General features: G+C 39.1%; 2 protein-coding genes and 1 non-coding gene across 3 annotated transcripts; 2 read left to right on the top strand and 1 right to left on the bottom strand.

Annotated features, from left to right (window-relative positions):
• Positions 1 to 4883: 4883 nt before the first annotated feature.
• LOC117829070 (involucrin-like) lies at positions 4884 to 7412 on the top strand. The gene is made up of 2 exons (XM_034706607.1): positions 4884 to 4970; positions 6481 to 7412. The coding sequence occupies exons 1-2, from the start codon at positions 4939 to 4941 to the stop codon at positions 7046 to 7048; spliced, it is 600 nt and encodes a 199-aa protein (XP_034562498.1). The 5' UTR covers positions 4884 to 4938; the 3' UTR covers positions 7049 to 7412.
• Positions 7413 to 8865: 1453 nt separating this feature from the next.
• On the bottom strand, positions 8866 to 8937 carry trnac-gca. The gene has a single exon. It is a non-coding gene; the product is annotated as a tRNA-Cys (tRNA).
• Positions 8938 to 9381: 444 nt separating this feature from the next.
• Positions 9382 to 12551, top strand: pomp (proteasome maturation protein). Its single transcript, XM_034706419.1, has 6 exons — positions 9382 to 9503; positions 10560 to 10657; positions 11590 to 11650; positions 11992 to 12093; positions 12189 to 12282; positions 12391 to 12551. Exons 1-6 carry the CDS (start codon positions 9501 to 9503, stop codon positions 12456 to 12458), a joined length of 426 nt encoding a protein of 141 aa, XP_034562310.1. The 5' UTR covers positions 9382 to 9500; the 3' UTR covers positions 12459 to 12551.
• Positions 12552 to 23982: the final 11431 nt, after the last annotated feature.

The following is a 23982-nucleotide window of genomic DNA, read 5'->3' as shown; positions in this document are numbered from 1 at the left end:
TGACAACAACTAAATCAGACATAGAGTGTGCTCATACGCTGTTGAACAGCATTTAACACAAACTGAGCAAACTGGAACACTTTGTGAGTAAACAGGTACTGAAGTCTATCTTCATCAGACATGGAAAACAAATCAGGACAGTTTTCTGATATTTTGTTGAAAGGGAGGCACCTGAGATCATGATATGATGGACAGTAGAATAAAAAGTGCATTTCCTTTTCAACTTCCTCCAGATCACACAAGGAACACTTTCTCTCCTCCCCTCGAACAGAGTGATGAGATAAATATTGTCTGCAGTACAATATGTTAAACAATCATCATAGTAAATCAATTACAGCTGTCAAAAAGTTATATTTCACACCCTCAAGGTTTAATTCAGTTTCCTCTAATTTCCACTGTTTTAAGTATTTATCCCACAAAATGTTGTGCAAGGATTTTACTGTTCACATGCAAATGTTTATATCTCAGCTACTGTAAGCAGCCTCTCTAAATTTTTTCAGTAAATCGATACAGAAAACATGCATTTGTTTTACAGATAAATTAGCTGGAAGCCTATGCTGCTCAAGATAATTTAAAAAGCAGTGTATGTTGTAAATATTAATCTGTGAACCTCTGTTTGTCTAAAGATGCACTGCACTAATAAGATCTGATAATTCTGAGGTTTACTTTGCTGCATTGTCCTCCACTCTGACTTGAAAACTTGCGTCCACAAATTGAGACATGGGCGTGGGATTTGAACAAACCCTACGCCCATGTCCAGATTGATAAATGTCAATATTTGCATGGAAATGACCATACACCCAGTTTTTGGTTGTTTGATAAATGAGGGCCATTGTGTGCGAGTTTGAGCTGTTCTGATTTATTCTGTTATTTATTCTAAAGGTCAGCTCGGCTTCTCATGCACTTCTTGTCAGATCATGATCAACAGCTAGCAGAAAAGCAGTTTCAAATTTTTCACTATCTGGCTTACTTCTATGTATTCATTCTGTTCGACTTCTTGGGCAAAGCCGGAGTGAGCTGTGGGGCATGCACAGAATGCTTTGGCCAGTTTAGCCTATTGGAAATGCCAACTTCAAATAACTTCCTGCTTATATAAAAACAGTCAAAGAAGTGAAGCTGAGGCCATATCCTGCTCACCTGTAAGACAAAGAGGCCACGTCCCTAATTATCCATAATTGAGACCCAAACTGTTTTTGTGCCAGGCTGTAGTCATGTTTTTTTCTGCAGTAAAGTTGGACATTTTAACATGGGGCTCTATGGGGACTGACCATAGACTATATGAAATATGGACGTAGTATCCGTGACGTCACCCATCTGTTTCTGAAGCGCTGTTTTGAGGCCAATTGTCGGCGGCAGCCATACTGCTTCTGTCGAGCGATTGTGACGTAAAGAGGCGGGCTTTGAGCCTCCTAGCCAACAGCTACAGTGTTCCCGCCTGTCAATCAAGTCAGCTGTGCCTCTCATTGGAAGACTTGTAATCTCAATATCTTTGAAATTGCCGTGTAAGAAAAAAATTCACCCCCCCTACAGTGTATGCCGATCGAGAAATGAGCTATCCAGACTACACTCCTTTTTTGCACCAGGCTGTAAACATGTTTATTTCTGCTGTAAAGATTGTCTTTTTTGAATTGATGCGTATGTGGTTTCCGGTGTTTCTGCAGCCAGCCTCAAGAGGATCCTGGATGAATTGCAGTTTATACCACTTCCACATGGGCTTCATAGTTTGAGACCAGAGGTTGCCGCTTGGTTGCCGCTTGGTTGCCGTTTTGGACTGACTTACTGCAGGAGACAGCCTCTAGTGGACACTCCAGGAACTGCTAAGAACACACTTCTGCACTTACTTCAGCAACACCAGGGTGCTGCATGGGGGTAAACTGAAGCCGTTTATCTACAGGAGGAACAGCCTGTCCTCATGGGGGGATGACTAAGTCCACAGGACTGATGAAGGTTCTGATATAAACTCTGCAATATCAGTGAAAGCTTTTAGCTGACTGTATGTTTGCGTGTGTGTCAGTGTTCAATGACTGATGGAGTGCTTTTGGTGTTTGCATTTTAATGAGACAAAACTTTTCCATTTATAAGAAAAACCATCAACACAGCTGACAGCTCTGAGAGAGACTGCACAAGATATTGAACACAAAGAGATGTTTAACACAAAGTGACATTAACACAACAGTCAAAGGGAGACGGAGAAAAGGAGACAGTGTTCCCCCCCTCCTCCCCTCCTCTGTCTGGAGGTTAACTGTCTTCTCCTTTGTCCATCTATAATGAAATGTGATTTTCAGTGTGAAACCAACTGAGATGAAATGTCTTTCTTCTCTCACAGTAGAAATCTTCAGTCATACTGTCAAACAGACGCTCTGCTGAGCATTCACAGATCCAAATTTAGTGAAATGTTGTCCTAAATGTTGTATTTTTAGTAGAAAGAGCAGATGGATTATTTTTGGAGACGTCTAATGTGAGAGTGAATTTCTGTCGGAAAGGTTCCTGCAGTAGGAAATAATCAGAGTGAAATATTCTGCAGAGAATAACTGTGAATAAAATGGTGTTTCTGCCCACAGGCTCTGTTGAGGAGAGGATATTTGCATAATGGACGTCTGTGTGGTTACAAAGTCTGATTCTGAGTTATGAGCACAATTTATGTCAGAGCTGACGCCTGAGAGAGACACCGAAACGTTCATCTGAAAAATCCAGCAGTTCATACATATAGGGACTGAGTATAAATATATGAATCTTTTTTATGAATAAGCAAAGCATGTGTGGGTTTCAATCTCACTGACTTTAATTTAACTGTTCACTCTGAGTCACTGTTGAACACACACAGAGTGAAGGTTTTAGTTTTTACGAGTCAGAATTCAACTGAAACTGAAGGATTTGATTTTGGTTCAGTTTGACTGAACTTAGAAAATACACACAGAGTAATAAATAATGTCAGTGTGAAGTTTAGTCTGTTATTATTCATTTATCTCTTTAGGTCATGCGTGGTTCATCCTCTGAGCAGCTGCAGACACATGATTTTTTGAGTTTTTTTTCTCTTAATAAATGATTCAAACTCAGGCATGATGAGCTGATTAAACACAGATTACTACAACTGAAACACATGCCACATGCACACGCACAAAGGATAATATATCAAATTTTCATGAGACAATGATGGTCTCAGTTATTTGCTACAGCACGCCATCTGGTGGTCAACAGCTGGAAATGGCTTTTATATTGAACCTGCACTGAAAATAAAAGGGGTAAGATTAACAGATGAGTTAAATTTGAAAATTAATGAATGAAATGTTGAACAGGTGGAGTAAAATATGAAATATCCTGGAATCTGAGGAGAAGGTTAAAGCATGAGGTCAAACTGACAAACCTTCAGACTAACCAGAGATTGTTTATCATTTCATGCAGCATGCTTTTCTAAACTCGGATTTTTCTGTTACTGTGAAACCTCCAGGTCACAGGCAGCACTGACAGCACTTGAACCCTCTGATGGTGACATACACAACAGAGCTTTTAAAATTTGAGCCAGGGAGCCAATAACATTGCATCATCCCCATGATCAAAAGTAAATATGATTGGTTTGATGATTTGATTAAATAAATCAATCTTTAACTCATCCATAAATGTATGAGTCAACAGGCTGCTCAGCTCAGACTGAGTGGTTTAATTTAAAGTGCCAGGCTCCGTAACACTGACTTTCAGACCAATTAAAATGTGCTCTTGAGACATGCAGAACTCAAACTGGATCCTGAATGGATCAGTGTTAAGTTAAACTGGACCCTGTTCAAATGGTGCTTTTCTTTTTTTTTTCTCTTGCCTTTCTCTTCCTCTTGTGGTTGTATTATCCTTTTCTAAATTATTTTTTAAGGCTCATAAGGAACAGGCATGGTAAATAAGATGATGCAGTATGCTGCAGTGCAGGGGTTCCCAAACTTCTCAGCTCTTGACCCCCAAAATATTGTTGCCACTCCTGTCCCTCAAAGTGATTTAATGTGGCTTCATTAAGCTGGTCTGGAGAAAATTAGCCTACCTATATGAGCATGTGTCTGTGTTTCCTGTGCTGGTATGAATTAATCTACTGCTAATGATGCTTTTGATAATTCACTGTTCACTAGCCCTAAACTTAGGAGTCATCTGGCGAAAAAGAAAGTCAGAAAACTCATTACATTTTCTATTTTAAAGGTTTTATTACAAGGTTAGCTACTATTTTTGTTGGTATTTTTACTATAATGGGTAAAATGTACTGTTTTTAGATAACTTTTTGCATTTTTTTCAGTGATTCTTTCTGCACAAGTTAACAAATTTTATTTGAGTAATACAAAACCAACAAAGGGAAGAAAAATAAATAAAATAAAATAAATGCAAAATGTGTAGTAATAATAAGCAAATAATAATACTTAACAGTACAAACAAAGAGAAGATAAACATAAGAAAACAAAGTAAATTAACAAAAATAAATAAATAAATAAATAATAATAATAATAATAATAATAATAATAATAATAATAATAATAATAATAATGATAAATATTTTTTTTACTTAAAAAAAACTAAACATTCTGGCAGACATTCTGTGTGCGTGTGTCGGTGTGTGTGAGTGCGTGCGTGCGTGTGTGTGTGTGTGCGTGTGTGTGTGTGTGTGCGCGCGTGCGTGTGTGTTTGGTGTGTTTGTGTGTGTGTGTGTGTGTGTGTGTGTGTCTTTGTTAGCTGAAGTCAGTCAGGTTGTCTTTAAAATGAAAATAAAATAAAACAATGGATTGAAATAAAGTAAAACAAAGTGAGAGAGTATAATGGCGTTTAAGACAATGGAGACCAGATTGAAGCAGCTATAACAACGCTGTGTTTTGAGACCTTTACTTTGAGAGTTCAGACCGGAAGCCATAGTGACGTCACCTCATTGGGTTGCTAGGTAACCTAATGAAATAATTTGCGGGATCCTGGTTAATGAGCTGTTCAGAGACAGAAGAAGACATGAGGTGAGTTTGAGTTTAAATCTAATGTTTTCTTTTTCTTTATCAGATTAAATCAGTCAGAAATGAATTCACTCAATCATTAAAGATATTATAACTTTAATCATGTTGATTATTTTATATCCAGCTCCTGTTTTTTGACGCTATAACCTTGATTAGATGTAATTAAAGGGTTGTGCGTCGTTTCAGCTGCCCCACAGATTAAACTGTTAATCCGGATTTCTTTGTTTTTCAAACTTTTATAAAAACTTTATGCTTTAGGAAACTGTGTTGTCATGTGTTAAGAGTTAAATCAGAGTTGTTGTTGTTGTTGTTTTCTTTCTATTGTGCTCCTCAGTGTGTTCACATTACATTAATTTGTTTATGGATTTAACACAGATAGAGCAACTGATCCAAAATAACCTGTGTACACAATTAAATAAAGAGAAATAAACAGTCTAATTAAACTATCATAATAAACAGTTTTAATCCACTAGATAACTGGATACATTATCCAGTAATATTAATAACTATGAATCATATCGAGTGCCATGTCTGTGAAACATTTTCATCAGTGAACGATTCCTCATGGCAGAATTTCAATCAAGTGAACTAGACTAGCTCAAAGTGAACTGAAATATTATCCTGAATAAACCTGTCTGTAGTGTCAGTGAGGTCACTCATTGTGTCTGCAGAGACATTATGAAGCCCAAAGATGGAGGTCACCATATTAGAAATAATGACTCCAACTAATTTATTGTTAATCTAGAAACAGGCAAAGAGGTGAAGCTGATGTTGCATTCATGTGCTGCTTTGGTGGTCCCAATTTCCGAGTTGAGAAGTTGTTCTTCCGACTTTGATGTGTTCACGCGTTTTCAATTTGGAAAGTGTATAAAGTTGCTAATCAAAACTAAAATAGTACTTTATTTAACACCATAATAATGTTAAAATATGCATTTTGTTTAGCTAAATAGTTGGTTGGCAATATGTGAATTAATAAAAAGGTTCTTGATATTAACAAAATATTGTTTGCCGGCCATGTTGATGACAAAAATGATGTCTGGTCAGCAAGATGGGCACCAAATTCTTACCCGAGTTTTGAGATGTTGTTCCAACTTGAGCAGGTGTTCAAATGCATTTTTTTCAACTAATTTTCCCATGTGATGGACAGCACATGAATGTTGCATGAAGTCACTAGATAACAGCTACAATGCCTGTAAGTCAGAGGCCACACCCCTAATTATACATTACTTTAATCCTTAATCTAAACAGGTGAGTTCTATAAACTCAGCCTGTACAGTTGTTATGAATAGAGAATCTAGCTGTTACTGTTTTTGTACCAGGCTATAAACAAGTTGGACATTTTAACATGGGGCTCTATGGGCACTGACTCACTGCTGGAGACGGCCTCCAGTGGAAAATGTGGGAACTGCAGAATTTGGGACTTCCACTTTGTCTTTATTTTTCTAACATCAAAGGTTATCCCTCAACTAAAAATCAATAACACACAGAAAATGTCTGCTCCTCTTATCATCAGCTCTGATCTGCAACAGGGGGAGGAGGCTCCCCAGGTGAGCCAGCAGGAGGCACTGAAGAGTGAGGAGCTCCACGAGGTGGACCTCCAGCAGGACGAGGCAAAACAAGAGGAAACTATGTTGGAGGAGGAGGACCAGGATGAAAACAGCCAGCAGGTGTGGGAGAAGCTGCAAGAAGAGCTTAACAAGGAGGTTCATGGTGAGGAGGACCAGCAGGTGGAGATACATGAAGAGCAGCAGGAAGGGCTTTACATGGATATCCACAGTGAGGAGGCCAACAGAGAGGAGTTCCAGCAGGTGCAGATAGATGAAGAGGAGCAGCAGGAGGAGGAAGGGTTTTACAAGGAGATCCACAGAGAGGAGATCCACAGAGAGGAGGTGCACAGAGAGGAGGTGCACAGAGAGGAGGTGCACAGAGAGGGAGTCCACATTGAGGAGGTCCAGCAGGTGGCAGCCAGCATCATACAGCAGGCCTGGAGGAGACATGTGGGATCTGCTGCTGTGGACACAAACACTGATAAACACTCTGATACACACACAGATACACACTCTGACACCCACTCTGAGTGAAAACGTTTCTTTAAAAATTACTCCTCCTCTGTGCGGGGTTGAGTTGAGTTGTTGGAGGCTCAGCGTCCTAGTGTGTCCGCTGAAATTAGAAAAACACATTGAACCTTCATACATGTTAGCATGTAGCATGTTAGCGTATGGCATGTGTTAAAGTCAGACCCAGAGGAGGTGCTGGATCTGATGAAGAGACAAACTTGTTTTGTCATAATTGGCACTTTAAATACTTCAAACCACATTAACATTATTGATTTAAATAAATCATGTTCATGTCAGACCATATCATCGTATCATATTAGATTTACGAGTTCATCCTGTGCTGAGCTTTATTTTTACAATTTCTATGTGTATAAAGCATTAAGACCCATTAAAGTTTATTAAGATATAACATGTCTAATTTTAAAGATATATGACATATATATATAAGATATATGAATGTTTATGTGTTTATTTAAATATTTGTCCTCTTTCATTTTCTCTGTACTGTTTTACAGTTAGTAATAATAAATATAATTGATAGGTTAAAAATGTGACCGGCCCCACTGTAATCTGTCAGAGAATTGTTCCCTGATTTAAATAATAGAAATGTCATCACAGAGCTCAGACTGAGGATAAGCAGGAATCTGAAATGTATCCTCAAATCCTCACAGAGGATTGCATGCCAGGGTCAATATTATTATCAACAAAAAATAAAACAAATCATCAAAACATCATCAAAAACATGTATTTTACAGAAATAAGAAAAACAAAGATTTACTGTTACACAGTGACTGAAAAAATGAAATAAAAGGCAAATATTTTTAGTTTTAGTCTTGCCAGTTTATTTCATACTGTAACAGATTGACACTGCTTCTTTATGTCTTGTCACTGTGTATGGTTGTGCTCATTCATCTTTAGTATTTGACTTTTTTTTTTAGAACATAGTTTAAATTTTCCAGTTTTTATCACAAATTATTTTTTTCTGAACCATTTGGGTGTCACCTCTGACAAATATCATGAGAAGTCAAAAAACTTAAACTGATATAAACTAAACTAAATCCTTTACCCTAGATCAACAAACCAGCATTAAAACGTAATGCAAGCTAAACAGTAGTAAGGAACAAAAAGTAAAAACAAAATAAAACAAATTAAAATGTAGAAAATTACCTCACCGCTAACACATGAGAAGAAAAGGGCTTTTAGGTATTCTGCACCCTCAGCCTGGAATTTATTGCAGAGTGGCTTGAAACTCAAGGAGCTGGTGTCACTGAATGTTTTAAAATCTAAAATAAAATAACCTTTAAGATGAATCTTTAGAATGTCGTTGTTTTAGTGTATCTTATTACAACTGCCTCCTAGGTAGCAGCCCTTTCTGCAACAAACATACTTGTAAAGTGTACTTCGGTTCTCTGTGTGTCTATGTCTGTAACTTGTGTTTTTTGCTGCTGACTGTCTTGGCCAGGTCTCCCTTGGAAAAGAGATCTTTGATCTCAATGGGCCCAACCTGGATAAATAAAGGTTAAATAAAATATTTGTTAACAGACTACCTGTGACATTTTCAGGGTTTACAAACATGTTAATAGAATGTGAAGCTGTGTATAAAAAAATGTATCATCTCTGCTGGATTAATTGTTTTACATCTCATTTATTATTTTAAGAGGTTGACTAACATATCATTTAAAAGTTAAATGCGTTGTCTATGTACATGCTGTTTTCTATAAGATAAGATACGATTAGATACTCCTTTAATGGTCCCACAACAGGGAAATTCATGACGACCGCCTATTTGTGTATACAGTATAAAGTTTGATGGAGATTCGTGCTATTTTGTGGTGGAAAAGAGGGGGCACCCGGATTTGAACCGGGGACCTCTTGATCTGCAGTCAAATGCTCTACCACTGAGCTATACCCCCTGTACCACAATTGAGGAATATGTAACAAAATTATATAAAAACACGAGTGAAATCATATGTTAGTGAAATTAAATAACAGGTCACTAAAATACAGAGAAACTCAATCACTGAAAACGGATTCACGTAACGAGTTCTTTCACACAGCGATCTATACACGGTGGCCTGTACCGGTGTTGTCGGTGTTGTCTCAAGATTTGCTGCTTTGTCGAAAAATGCTACCGTACTGCGAATGGACAGCAGAGGTTATCAGTTTCTCCTTTCAGAAGTGCTGCCATAACAGATCAAGTTTTTTTTATTACCTCTACTCATTGATTAAGAAAAATGGAAGTATGTTTCGATCCCATGCTACAGTTTGAGATCTCAGGAGGAAAACTACACACCACATTAACAATAATGCGCCAAGGATTGTAGCTCTGGGCATGCGCAGATATACGAAGAGTCGCTCGATGGCACATGTGGATAGGTAGAATTTTTCGATGGAACACCGGAAATAACGTCATGAAAACGCGCCTAAACCGGAAGTCAAGTAGTCTGCAACAGAAAGTGGAAGAAACGGAATCAAAATGGTGAGGTTCAGTTTTAATGTTTGGTTATTACTTAAACAGTCCTTCTCACGTTAATGTTCTTTCATTTGTATATATGTAGATATGTTTATATTTGACTCGGTCCTTATGTTCCCGGTCTGTTTGATCTCTTTTATCCGCTGACTGTGAATTTGATTAGTCACTGGAGCTAATGCTAGCATGTAGCTCTGAGCGTTAGCTGTGTGTCATCCTCTCAGTTATGATATGTTATCCTCCTGTTTTAGATGTTTAAATGTTAGTGATGGGATTATTTGATGAAGCCATATGAAGCCCTTCCCCTTTTTGTGCTGAAATAAATGAGCAACTTTGAAGCTTCAGGTGAACAGACCGGAACACACACATTCATTCTCAGTCTCTGACGCTCTGAAGCTCAACTACAGCCCGCTTATATTACTATTATAGAAATATATGTTGAATATACTGTCTTATTGACAGAACAGGGAGGTGGTCATCATCATCATCATTATTATTATTATTATTGTTATTATTATTATTATTACTGTTGCTATTAATATTAACTAAAGGTTTTAATTATAAAGATGGTGAGTGTTCGGACAAGGAAAAGCTTTTGTATTTCAATCTGTGGAGTAAAACTGTGGAACAGTCTCAATATGGAGCTACAGCAATGTCAGAACGTAATCCAGTTCAAGAAGAGGTATAAAAAAGTAATTTTCATGAGGTACAAGGAGGAAAATATGTGTTGAGAATCATGAGGGGGTTTGCTTTTTATTGTAGGTGTAAGTATGAAGATGGTTATGAAGACTTGTTTTTTGGGAGTGCACTAGGATAAGACCAGAAAATAGTGAATAAAGGGGTAGGATTAGATACGTTTTAACTTCTTCCTACTCCTTTTTGCACATGTAAAGTAAAATGTTTCAGTGCTTGCTAATGGAACTGATAGATTTTTTTGTTTAACTATTTCTTCTTTTTTACTTGTATGTTGTTTTCATCTATCTTATTTTTACATGTTGGAAATAACGACATCAAATCAAATATTTTTATCTGTGTATTAACATTAAACATGTTTTGTATTAACAGAACAGCAGAGGTTTACGTTCTCAGCTGAAGGACAGTGTTCCTGTGGCAGGTCTGTGCCCTCATGGAACTTACGGCCTGCAGGACTCTCTGAGATCAGGGTGAGACTCCTCACACTAACATTATCCATATTTAAGATATAACATAAGATATACTTTATTTGTTCCCCTATTGGGGGAAATTATTTTGTTACAGCAGCTTACAAAACGGGACAGGGGAATGCAACAATGTACTTACATAGTTAAAAATATAATAACAATAAACATAGTAATGACAAAATAAAAATTGAATAGAATAAAATAAAATATTGCAAATATTACATATATATATACACACTATGTACACTTATATCTGATGAATAGATAGTGAGGTAAGTGCACAGATAAAATTGCACCAGGTTATTAAAAAAAACACAAAAAACAGTGCGATGCAGACGTGAGATTGACAGAATAGTTTGTCAGTGTGAATCATAAACAGTGACCCGGGAAGACAGAGACATAGTGCCAAGTCATTCAGTAATGATATTGAAAAACCCAAAATATTAGGGGTGTAACGGTAAAAAAACATTTCACTTCAGTTCTCGGTTTTGAACTCTGGGCTTGGTCCTTTTTTTTGGTGCAGTAAGGGAAGCAAACTCGGAATTTATTTGCCTTTAATAGAATCCTAAAGAACTTATTCACCTTGTCGTAAGTGAAGCATCCACAGTTCAGATACATTTAAATTAAACATAATAAAAACATTAAAATTGAATTTTAAAAAATAGACAGGGAGGGAAATTAACACTGCTGAGTACCAAATGTGGGCAGATTTTCTGTTTGGTGAGTACTCTTCAGAAGGCTGTTTGCCACATAACTGGTAGTAAAAGGACATGTTACATAACAACCTCCTGCTGAATATCTGAGTGATGTTACTGTGTGAGTTGTGATACATATCATTAGTTCTAATCTTTGTCTTTAAATTGTTCCTCCTGTTGAACCTAAAGTTTATGACGTTGATTTATAGCCATTTGTTTTTCTTTGTTTCCGTTCTGCAGTTTCAGCAGTGTTAAAAATGAGCTCCTCCCGAGTCATCCCCTGGAGCTGTCGGAGAAAAATGTGAGTACAGTGAGCAGTGAGAGGTCATGAATGATCCTGTATGGAGTGATCAGCCCACTCCTCAGGATGCTATGAACATGTGTGGGCCCCTCTTCTTAGATTATATAATAAATAATCATTTAAGAAATCAGTTAGAGTCTCAGTCTGGGACCTCAGGTGATCCCTCAGCACAGATTTACCTTCCCTCAGCCTCAACTGAGAGTGTGGTCAGAACACCTGAGTCACTAACCTGATCAGAGCAGGTGTGATCACATGACTGAGAGTGACTGAGGTCTGCTGCTTCACACAATGTGATCATAACACTCACCTTCATGTGTTTGCGTTTCCGCGTGTGCATGTAGTTCCAGCTGAATCAGGATAAGATGAACCTGTCGACTCTCCGGAACATTCAGGGTCTTCACGCTCCGCTCAAACTGCAGATGGAGTACAGAGCAGCCCGACAGGTGGGTTCACACTTCCTTGAACCAAAGCTGATAACATGCAAGTTCTCCACTGTCTCATCTGTATTAATGTTCTGATGTTTCCCTGCCCCCCTCAGATCCAGAGGCTGCCGTTCTTACAGAGCTCTAATCTCGCTCTGGACACCCTCAAAGGAAGTGACGACGTCATCGGCTTTGAGGACATCCTTAATGGTAAGAAGCTCCGCCCCCCTCATCATGACTGACACCTATTTGTTAAACTGTATGTGTGTTTATGTATGAGACCTCTGACCCCTGACTCTGTCTCTTGTTTTCCCACAGACCAAACTCAGAGCGAGATGATGGGAGAGCCTCACATGATGGTGGAGTACAAACTGGGCCTGCTGTGAAACCAGAAGACACACACACATAAACACACATAGCTTCACATTTATTACATGTCTGTAATCATTTGTTAAATAAAAGAAGGAAAAAAACATTCAGGTTCTCTGAGTTCAGTCTGTGATCTGTTGAGAGGGACTTCTTCCTCAAGAAGAGAGAGTATGTTTGTGTGTTGTGTTTCAGACGAGTGTTAAATGCTTAATTTTTACAGTTTAAATTCTTCTAATAAACTCATCCACCTCCATCATTTTATGGCACAAATTATTGAAGTGTACAAATTGACGTCATCAGCTGCTGTGTTTCAGGTAAGTGTGTAGTTATGTTCTGATCACATAACCCCTCTTCTTAAAACTCTGCACTGGCTCCCTGTTTCTTTTAGAATTGATTTTAAAGTTCTCTTGTTTTTAAAGCTCTCAACAGCCTAGCTCCTCCATACATCACTGATCTCCTTTCATTCTATGTCCCAGCCCGATCACTGAGGTCCTCGAATGCTTCCCTTTTAAATGTTCCTCGTGTGTCTCACACAAGCGCCGGCCAGAGAGCTTTCTGTTTTTACGCCCCTAAGCTTTGGAACTCTGCCTCTGGACATTAAGACGGCGAGCTCTCTGGGTGTTTTTAAAAGTAAACTTAAGACTTACCTTTTTATTCTAGCTTTTAATTTGGAGTAATTTATTTTTAGGCCTGGACTGCATTATTATTTTTATTATTTTTATGAATATTTTAACCATTATTATTTGAATCATTTCTTTAGCATATATTCATCTAAGTTAATTATGTATTCATCTATTTATTTCTTGTATTCACCTGATCTTGTTAACGCGCTACCTTATTTTAAACTTTTCTTTCCACTTTTACTTATTTTATTAATCTTACTGTATTGATTTTTATTTTTAAGTATTTTATTTACAATCATGCCTTTTATAATTTTACCATTGCTGTTGTTTTCTGTCTCTCTGTTATTCTGTGAAACACTTTGGGCTGCATGTTTATATGTATGAAAGGTGCTATATAAATAAAGTTGAGTTGTGAGTTGAGTTCTCAGGTAAAGGTGAATATGTTAGAGATAATGTATGGTGATTAAGTTGTTTAAGTGGATCAGCCCTGACAGGGTGAGCAGGACAATGACAGAAATCAGAGGGGTTTTGATCACCATGAAGGGATTCCTCTTCCACAACCACTAAATTAATATATGAACAAGCTGATCTGAAGTATTGATCGAAAGATGATTTTATTGTTTTAGAAAATATTTTTACACCCAAAAGAAAAAAAAGTTACTCAGGTTCAATAGTGGATTGTCAATCAACATAGCACTGTTGTATATCCCGAAGATTCAGGTTGTGAATGAAGAAAAAGCTGGTCAAGGTCGGCGGTGAGGGAGGGGAGAGAAGAAACGTAGAGGTTCTGTAACTCACTGTAGCAATCAATTGAAATCTCACCACCATCGGACCAACCAAAAAATTCTGTGTGAGGGCACAGTATATAAATCAGGCCGGACTCATACTCCATGTGACTCAAGGTGCTACATATTCGACACAAGTAACTCTAATACCGTCTCATGCTACACTACTACACTGTATCTGCAACCATAGAAATTACATTTAGCAGATAATTAACCTAGGTCGATCGCATATAAGATCCTGAGCCGCAGAGCATGATGGGAACCAGTCAGCTCTGTTTCACTAAGCAGCACATCAACCAATCAGTAGCGAGTATCGGTTCTAGACCGCAGCATTTTTTCAACAGCGGCTTTGATGCAAAAAATACACGCTACTTTGGAATATAATACACGTATCTACTCAACCATCGATAACATGTGATGTCTGCTTATATTCATACATGTTAAACACTTCTATTCTAAAGGCAAATCACACGTTTTTCTCGCAGCTCACAGATTAAACCTGCAGTGATGAGGAATTAGTCCTGATTAATCATCACTAACACAGGTGATCATGTGGTGTATGATCAGTTAAATTCATGCAGTAGAATGAGTGTTATAATGCTTGTGAAAGCCAAGGGTGAACAGAAGCAAAACTTTCCTTCTTTCTGTATCTCTGATCAAGTGCTTAGTGTAGTGGACAAAGTCAAATATCTTGGGCACATTATCAGAAATGATTTATGTGATGATGATGATCTGCAGCGACAGTGCTGTAAACTTTGTGCACAGGCTAATATGCTGGCACGTAAGTTTCCAATGTGCCCAGATAATGTTAAATCAGAGCTTTTAAGAGCTTATTGTACACCTCTTTATACTGCCCATCTGTGGTGCTGTTACAGTAAAGCTAAAATGAAAAAGCTTTGGGTAGCATATAATGATGCATATCGAATTTTCCTGAAACTATCAAGATGGATGGACCAGTGCAAGTTTTATGTTTGTATCAAACAATATCCCTACATTTCATGCTGCACTGAGAAATTTGATGTATAAATGTGTCGCTTAGCTGATTCAGAAAATGAAATTTTAAGGGAGCTCACTCAGCCCACATTAAGTGACACAAGGTATTTGTCTTGCTTCTGGAAACATTGGAACCAATGCCTTTTTATGCTCCGATCAAAATGAATGTGTAAACTGTTGTCATATGATCTCTTTATTTCTTGCTGGACATGTAATTGACTTATTTTTAGTCTTTTATATTAGTCTTGTGCTGTTATGGACCTATGAGTCTGAAAAAAAGTATATCTTATCTTATCTCATACTGCTGTATGATCATGTGAATTAAGTTTAATTCAAAGTGAGCGCCCTCAGCACTGTTAACCTTCAGCCAGCAGGTGGCGGTATAACTCCATACTGAGCTGATTTTCTCTGTGGCCCAGTGAATCATAAAACCTAGGGAGTTAAGTATGAACGTCCACCTGCAGATAATGTCTGTGAATTATACATATATATCATACATAGGCATATATATGACATCATCTATCATACAGGCTGAGTTTAGATTATGTGTCCTGTGTGCTGGTTCATGTCAGGCCCCTGTTTTCTTTATTTTTTAGGAGTTACACCAAGTAGCAACCTCAGGTCTAAAAATATCCAGTCATCAAGGATCCACTTGAAGCTGGCTCCGGAAGTACCGGAAACCACATACACACCAATTCAAAAAAGCTGATCTTTACAGCAGAAATAAACATGTTTACAGCCTGGTACAAAAGACAAGTGTATTCAGGATAGCTCATTTCTCGATCGGCACACACTTTTCCGGGGGTAAATTTTTTTCTAACGCGGACATTTTAAAGATACTTAGATTACAAGTCTTCCAATGAGAGGCACAGCTGACTTGATTGACAGGTGGGAACACTGTAGCTGTTGTCTCAGAGGCTCAAACTCAGCTCACAATCGCTCGACAACAGCAATATGGCCACCACCGATTGGCCTCAAAACAGCGCTTCAGTAACAGATGGGTGACGTCACGGATACTATGCCCATATTTTATAGAGTCTGAGTTACACTGAGGTGACAGTGATGGAGTGATGGAGCGATGAGTGGTAGAACGATAGAGTGATAGAGTGAAGGAAAGGAGTGACCCCAATTCCCTCCGCTCAAACTGACCCACCATCCCCCAGGGTCTTGGCTTACATGGTGCCCCTGATCAGGGGCTTGGCCTCTTTTACTTGCAGGTGGGTAATGTTGGAGCTATTTACATTGTTTCGTTTATTTGATTATTTTTACTTTAATCAATTGATTTATTTATTATTATTTAATTTAAGGTAATTAACTTTGATGCCAAAGGGGTATCAGTATATTTGGTTACTCACTTTTATAGGTTGATAGTTTTGCACCGGGTGACGTCTATATAAATGGTCAGGTAAGATAGGAGGGGTGGACACCGGGGATGGTGAATGTTTTTTTTTTACCAGGAGATTTGAATGCAAGACGCTACCTTTTGTTTGAGAGAAGCTTTTTGTTGTACAATAAACCACAAAAAGACTGCATACTTGACTGGACATTTAAGTTTTGTGAGTTGACCAAGTCAAATAGCCGCTACAGGTGTGTTTCAGCGGTTAGCCAAGTGGCTTGGCAAAATCCTCCACTCCACCTCTTCGGGTGTTACTAGATTAGCAGGAAGTAAGTTGGAGTCAGCATTCCAATATGGCGACCTCCATCTATGGGCTTCATAACACCTCCTCAGTGACCCATGGGTGACTTCGCTAATACTATAGACAGGTTTATAAAGGATAGAGCCAGGACACCTAGAGGAGGAAAGAACAGAGGCTGAGCACTGATAAATGACAGAAACATGATTAAATAACTCAATCTTTGGGATGTGTTCAAACTCAAACTAGTGTCAAAACCTGTTTGATTTTCCAGCATCTCACCTCTGAGGGTTTTTTTCTTAATCTTGTGGAATAAATAATAACAATAATAATAAAATTAATAATAAATGGTTGTAATGAACACTAGTAATACTCTTTAATCGGTCTGTAGTATTAATCTGCGAGGGAGCGAGGGAGTTTGGTTGGACTGAATCACAGGAAGCTGACTGTGAGCTGACGTCTGACTGATACACAGGAGGAGCTGAGGACAAAGACAGGATTTAAATGTGTGTGTTCGGTGTGTGTGTGTGTCTGTGTGTGTGTGGGGGGGGGTGTGTGGGTGTGTGGGTGTGTGGGCAGGATAACAGGCTTGATGAATGTTCTGGAGGATGTTGAGCTGACAGAAACACATTCAAAAAATCTGACAGGGTTCAATCAGAGCAGACAGCATTGAGTTTATCAAACATAACAGTCACATAAGAAAATACTGTATGAGCAGTTAGCATAAAATGTTAGAGCTTTACATTTTACAAGTCTGTAACAGTGCAGTCACACATCTCAGCCGTCATCTCACCTTTGTACTTCCATATCGATTCCCAGACAGCATAAAATTGGTGTCCTAGGGTGTGATTTCACATCAAGTTACAACTCTGTGGAAGCACGGGAGGTAAACACACCGCAGGCACTTCACATACACATACATACACACAGAGTGCTCTCACGCCCTGTCTGCTCTGTCAGCTCACAGTGATGCAGTCTCTCGGATGTAAGGTCTCTGTTATTACCTTTGATTGCAGCACAGCTCGGGACGACTTTGTCCCACCATCACTGGTCTGAGACAATCATACTGAAGGAGTGACATTTCAGAAAATCACACCTTTACCTGATGATATGCAGCTCTGTGTTCATACTCTGGTTTTACACCAGAGTATAAAAGCAAACTTTTACATTTTGTATTTTGTATACGTCTCTGTTTTTATCTGATTTTAAATGTTAAAGTCTGCAGGTGAGCCCACGTCCTTGGATGTAGTAGTTACAACAGCTATTGAAACCACTCTCGTAAACGCCCATTAAAGAGGTATAGGTATACTTTGTCATTGTATTGAACGATAAGCTACGATAAGAAGGGAGCATTCACAGAGGTCTCTTCTTGTGAATACAGTTAACACGATCCAATCCTGGTATCGGATATCAGCTAGATTGGATATCAGTGACAAGGGGCCGATATAGTGCCAATCCATATGGCAGATCTATTCATCTCAGTTCTATGCTTTTCTGTGTTTACAGTATCTATTGGTTATGAAGATTAACTCACCAGACTGCTGGTACACAATTGTAATCTATTGAATAATGATACTGTCAGTTTAAAAAGGTTTACTTTATTTTGGTTTACAAAGTCAGAAAAGCCTGAAGTTGCCATAACATGATTCTATCCTCACATTAAGGAATAGAGATTGTTAAATCAATACTGGGATCGGATCGGCTAGTATTGGTATCGGCAGATACCAAAGCCCAGGTATTGATATCGGTATCGGGACCTAAAAATCAGGATCGGTGCATCCCTAAACACGACCCCATTTGACTTCAGCTGAAGGTCTTTAAACTGAAAAACCGGCGGCCTAGAGTGTCAAACACACGGCACTCCTGATATTTAATGCTATGCTGCGTGAACAAATGTTTCATCATGTTGCTGATGTTTCCAACCTCGCCTGAAATCACACAGCTATAGACATTGCACGATTGGGACGATAATCTGTGCTCTCTCTCTCTCTCTCTCTCTCTCTCTCTCTCTCTCTCTCTCTCTCTGTCTCTCTCTCTCTCTCTCTCTGTCTCTCTCTCTCTCTCTCTCTCTCTCTCTCTCTCTCTCTCTCTCTCTCTCTCTCTCTCTCTCTCTCTCTCTCTCTCTCTCTCTCTGTGTCCCTGTCTCTCTCTCAGTTCAAATGAGTTCATGTTGAAGTGTGCAGACAGAAATGTTTAAATAGATTTATAAAGGATAACAGAATATCCTTAATTGCAGACTAACACAGTTTCCATGACCTTGTTTTTAGTATTTTTGACAAATGTCAGTAAGTTTGACCATCACACCACAGTTGTAGTTTCACTTTAGCTCTACAGTGCTTAAATAAGATAGTTTGTTAATAAACTCATTTAGACATATTGATGCGATATTTTAGCTCTTCATACATCGGCTGTTGCGGTCTGATTCATCACCATTTTCAGATTTTCCCCACGTTTCACTGTTTGAGCTGAGAGCTGCTAACAAAACAATAACCATAAAGACTTCAGAAATAAAACATTACTTTATCTCCTCTCCATCATTTTACCTGCAGCTCCACTCAGGTGTGCTCACCTCCTGAGGACAAACTGAGACCATAAAAACCAGAGAGACATCACAGAGCTGCGTTCACTTGCCCTCAGGGATTTTTTTGAGAAGAATAAAAAGTTTCACATCAGAAGAGAGGAGAGACGTTCAGTGAAGTAAACAGCATCATAAAACAGAACAAATATGAAAAAGATTAACATCATCAGACGGCATCAACAGCATGAATCAGATTAACGTCATCAGACAGAATAAACAGCATTCAACAGATTAACATCTTAAAACAGAACAAACATAAAACAGATTAACATCAACCCTAACTCTAACACTAAGCTATCACAGCTGAACTGCCTGTGTATGCAGCTAATTCATTAGCTAGTGAGTAAGCAAGATAACCATCATGTTACAGCATAGATTAAGGCTCTGTCTGTGGGATCTGACCAGAGTTTATTTATCCAAATAAAGAAACTCAGAGAGCTGTTGGATCCTGCTACTTGCCACTCACTCACACAAATTACCGGTGAGAGAGCAGCTGATGACTGATGAGTCCATGACTCAAAATAACTTTCCTCTTCTGATCCTTAAAGCCAACAGTAATCAGTAATCCTCCTGTGCACTGGCCAGCACATCATCCAGTTTGTATCATGCTGAACAAGACAGCAAGCCAGGTAAAGATATCGATAAAGTAATGTTAGTGTGGCTGAGGGTGAGACTTCTTAGATGGTCAAATAAAGCGCGCAGGTAGATTAATTGTTGGATATTCACATTAACAAAACTCCAAAAGGCTCCATCACCAAAAACACGGCCCAGAGTTTAAAGGTGACATATGCAAAATTGACTTTTTAATGGTTCTCTTCCTGAAATATGTTTCCCTGGAATGTCTACAAACCCCCCGAAAATGAAAAAAATCCATTCTGCCCCTGTTTTGATTTCTCCACCTTTCTGTAAATGTGTGCTGAAACGAGCCGTTTCAGTTTTCCGTGTTTTTCATACGTCACACGTGTTTTTTGAGCATTAAACTTTAAAGACAAGTTTTGGGACCTCTTAGACCAATATATTTTGATGAAAAAGAGCATAATATGTCACCTTTAACAAAACTCCAAAAGGCTCCATCACCAAAAACACGGCGCAGAGTTTAAGATCAGGGACTGAACTGCTGCTGTGAAGTTTGACATTTAACATGGGGCTCTATGGGAACTGGCTCACTTTAGGAGATAGCCTGTAGTGCAGGGCTCCAGACTAACTTTTTGCATTTGTTGCACTGGTGTGCCTAACTTTTTTTTAGGTGCACCGGCACAAAATTTAGGTGCACCCAATTTTTTATTGCGTCGCCTTTAACACCATAAAGTCACCTTTTTATCGCTCTCTGTAACTTCCATATAATGAGAATGATTTTTAAACAAAAAGAAGGTGTCGAAAAATGCTCTGTATTTGATGCACAATTATGTATAAAAAGACAAATACAATGTTTAAAGTGCTTCACTGAGCTGAAATTTAACATTTCAAACTAAAACATGTCAAGTAAAATAAAACATTTAAAGTTTCAATACGAAATGTGGTTGACCCGCTTACGAATGCACTATTACCTGCCACTCCTGACAGTAAACACAGTGCATTGCGTTCCTTCCTTTGTCGTACCTTAGCCAGGGAAATTCTTTCAACCAGTCCTGTCTGGAAGAATACAATTTGGGCTTTTTAATTTGAGTCTCGGGGCCAGGCTCTAGCTCAGACTTGGTTGTCTCCTCTGGTTCCAAGTCTGATGTTATCGCCGAAGGACCAGGGTTTGGCATTTTACCAGGGACCGAGGGCTCAGTGCCATGGCTTGATGGAATCTCAGGAGTGGGGATGGATAGAATTACAAGAGCAGGGCTGGCTGTAACAGCACGGTCTGTTTTCTTAATGAAAACACTTTCAATATTTCAACCTCTCTTCATTTTCCCTTGTCTCGCCGCGTTCTTCTTCCGTTCTCCCACCCGAGCTCTGTCTCTTATTGGTTTAGACCATGATATGATCCTACCATGAATGTGAGTTCGGTCACAGGAGAGCAGAGAGATGATGGCTTGCGAAAGAAATCTATATTTTCACCGGGCAGCATCAGGTGCACCAGCGCAACCTAGAAAAAATTTTGGTCGCACTCTGGAGCCCTGCTGTAGTGGACACTGGAGGAACTGCAGTTTTGGGGACTTCATAGTTGGTTTCAACACAAGCGGTTCCTGCTTGCTCCCTTTCTCTTTAAAGCCTGGTTAATACTTCTGCAATGACTCCATCCTTGTCCTGAACACTACATACTTGTGGGTTGGAGTGTCCGTGGTGCTCTGCAATACTCCACCTAAGAGTAGTGTATTGCGATTTCTATGCTAGACAAGTCGGCAGTTCTCAGCCCACTACGTTGTCTTCTTGTTGTAAAGAGGATACCATGGGGACTTAACCTGAGAGAATTATGTTGGAGATGGAGCTCATCAATGTTGAGCAACAGTTGATGCTGCAATTATTGCCAAGCAGTAAAGAGAGGAGACGTCAGAGGAGATTAAATTAATTAGTGTAGGCAAAGGATTAGGGAAGTGTTTGGGGATAATCGGTAAGATGCTACAAAGTGGACCAATCACAGGGCTCGATTTCTGCGTTGTTTCGACATGTTATTACATTTTCGGGGAGGTGCACGGCAGACTACTTACGTAGGCTTCTGCACATGTACATGGGCATAGGTCTGTCTGACCTTTTCCTGTGGATGACTCAGCTTTCTCTCCGGCCTTGTATAGTGCTGAGTCAGCAGATGATCACTTGTGATGCCTGTAAACATCACTTGCTGTGTAGACGATGAGGATGAGGAGTCACAGGTTGAGAATCAGCTGTAATGAGAGAGGAGGACAGCTTATCTTGTGGTTAACTCTGAAACACACATCAGTCCATGTTAAAGTGAACACACTTGTTCTTTAGTCAGCTGATGACCTCCCCTTCCTCTTCGTTTCCATGATGAAGATAAAGTTAGAGATGACTGTTTCAGGATGTGTCCACTCAACAAACGTGTCTGTTACCTGATGAACATCCTTCTGTTTGAACTAAAACACATTTTCACATGTTCATCACATGTTCATTCTGTATGTGCAACATGTCTGCATGATGTCACTTCCTGTGTTTCCCGGCTGTCTCTCTCCAACAAGGAGGACTTCAAACTGCTCATTCACAGAGAGATGGAGAGGGATGAGGTAAAGATCAGACTATCACTGTTCTCATGATGTTTTTATAAATGTTGATGTGTAAATCAATTAGAATCTTTTCTAAAGTCCCCCTTTCATCCAAATACGGTCACTTCTAAACCACAGATAGTGACAACCAAAAGGCTTCAGAACAGTGAACCAACAACAAACAGGTGACAAGTTTTTCCACTCTCACTCTAACAACAATTAACTTTGAGGGTTCAATCAAAATAGGATTTAACTACATCACACAGCTGATCAGATTAGTTAGCTGCTTCCTCCTGCTCCTCCTGAATCATCACAGAGAACACACAGTGAGTCATCAACAGGTACACAGAACACCTGCACACCCTGTAGTATCGCTCCTGTATTTAAAGGACTTCTGTTGACTTCATAACACAGTTTATAACCATCATACGCGCAACTTTAAATAACAAAAACAACAGCAGACATTGTCAGTGATCTGTTTAGGATTCACAGAAATAACGGAATCATTTTGACATTCAAAATAAATTCAGCCTCTACAGACTGATATTGAACCAATGAGTGATGATCAGAGGGTAACCCTGCTGCTGAGGGTGAATAATGTGAGGATAATAATCTGACCCTTACATTTTTAATAGTCTGTTACTGATTTATCAAAGTAAACCAGGACAGAGCTGTCAGCAGTCTGAATCAGTCTCATCACATCTTCATTTACCAGCATCCCCAGAATATCCCCATCAGCACTCTTTCCCATCATGCATTTGGGCATCCCCATCTCTCAGTCTGCAGCAGAAACACTTTAGATAATGAATCAGTGCAGGAGGCTGCAGATCTTTGCTGCAGAAAAACTCTCTGTCTCCATCCAGAGACAACTCAGCATATCTCTTTAAGTTCAGCAGGTGTAAAAAAAAAGATTCATTGAGGAGGTCTGCGTGTCAGTGTTTAATAACTCTGTGTTCGTCTTTGTTTAATAAGGAAATAAATATAGAAATGTACATTTTACAGTTGACATTAAAAAGTATCATAGCTGCTGTTGTAAGAACAGAGGACGAGACAGAGGGGGCCATATCAAGAAAAGAAAGTCCTTATATGGGTTAGAGTGTGAATTATTGAGAAGATGGGGTATCTATGAACATAAATGTGTTGTCATTGTATCCTGTAGTGATTTCAGGGTGTCCTGTAGCATCAGTGTCCTGTAGTGATTTCAGGGTGTCCTATAGTGATTTCAGGGTGTCCTGTAGTGATGTCACAGTGTTCTGTTGTGATGTCAGAGTGTCCTGTAGGGATGTCAGAATTTCCTGTAGGTATGTCACAGTATCCTGCAGGGATGTTAGAGTGTCCTGTAGGGATGTCACAGTTCCTGTTTTGATGCCACAGTGTCCTGTAGTGATGTTAAAGTGTTTTGGAGTGATATCAAGGTGCCCTGTGGTGAAGTCAAGTGTATCTTATCCCACATTGTGTATGTTTAGTGTTACAGTGTGAATCACTGTGGGAGAGCAGAGCAGTCCTCCGAGCAGCAGATTATCTCAGGTTAAACTCTGTAAGCTTATTACAGAATCACATCCTGGACAGTCTCTGTAATCTGTTTGTCTCTGAAACAGTCGGTCAGTGTGTCACACGCCTGAAGGATGTGACGTAGATGAACAGCAGATATGTCTGATGATAGGGGGCGGGGGGTCAAACAGCCATGTGGCTATCATCCAGGAGAGCAGAGTTTGGTCACTTTAAACAATACTGAATATTGACGTTTTTAAAGAGAGGAAACCTGTCAACGGTCACCCACCT

This window comes from Notolabrus celidotus, chromosome 17 (genome assembly GCF_009762535.1).
Source record: "Notolabrus celidotus isolate fNotCel1 chromosome 17, fNotCel1.pri, whole genome shotgun sequence".
In the NCBI taxonomy this organism is placed as follows: domain Eukaryota; kingdom Metazoa; phylum Chordata; class Actinopteri; order Labriformes; family Labridae; genus Notolabrus; species Notolabrus celidotus.
This window is presented reverse-complemented; position numbering and strand designations above follow the sequence as displayed.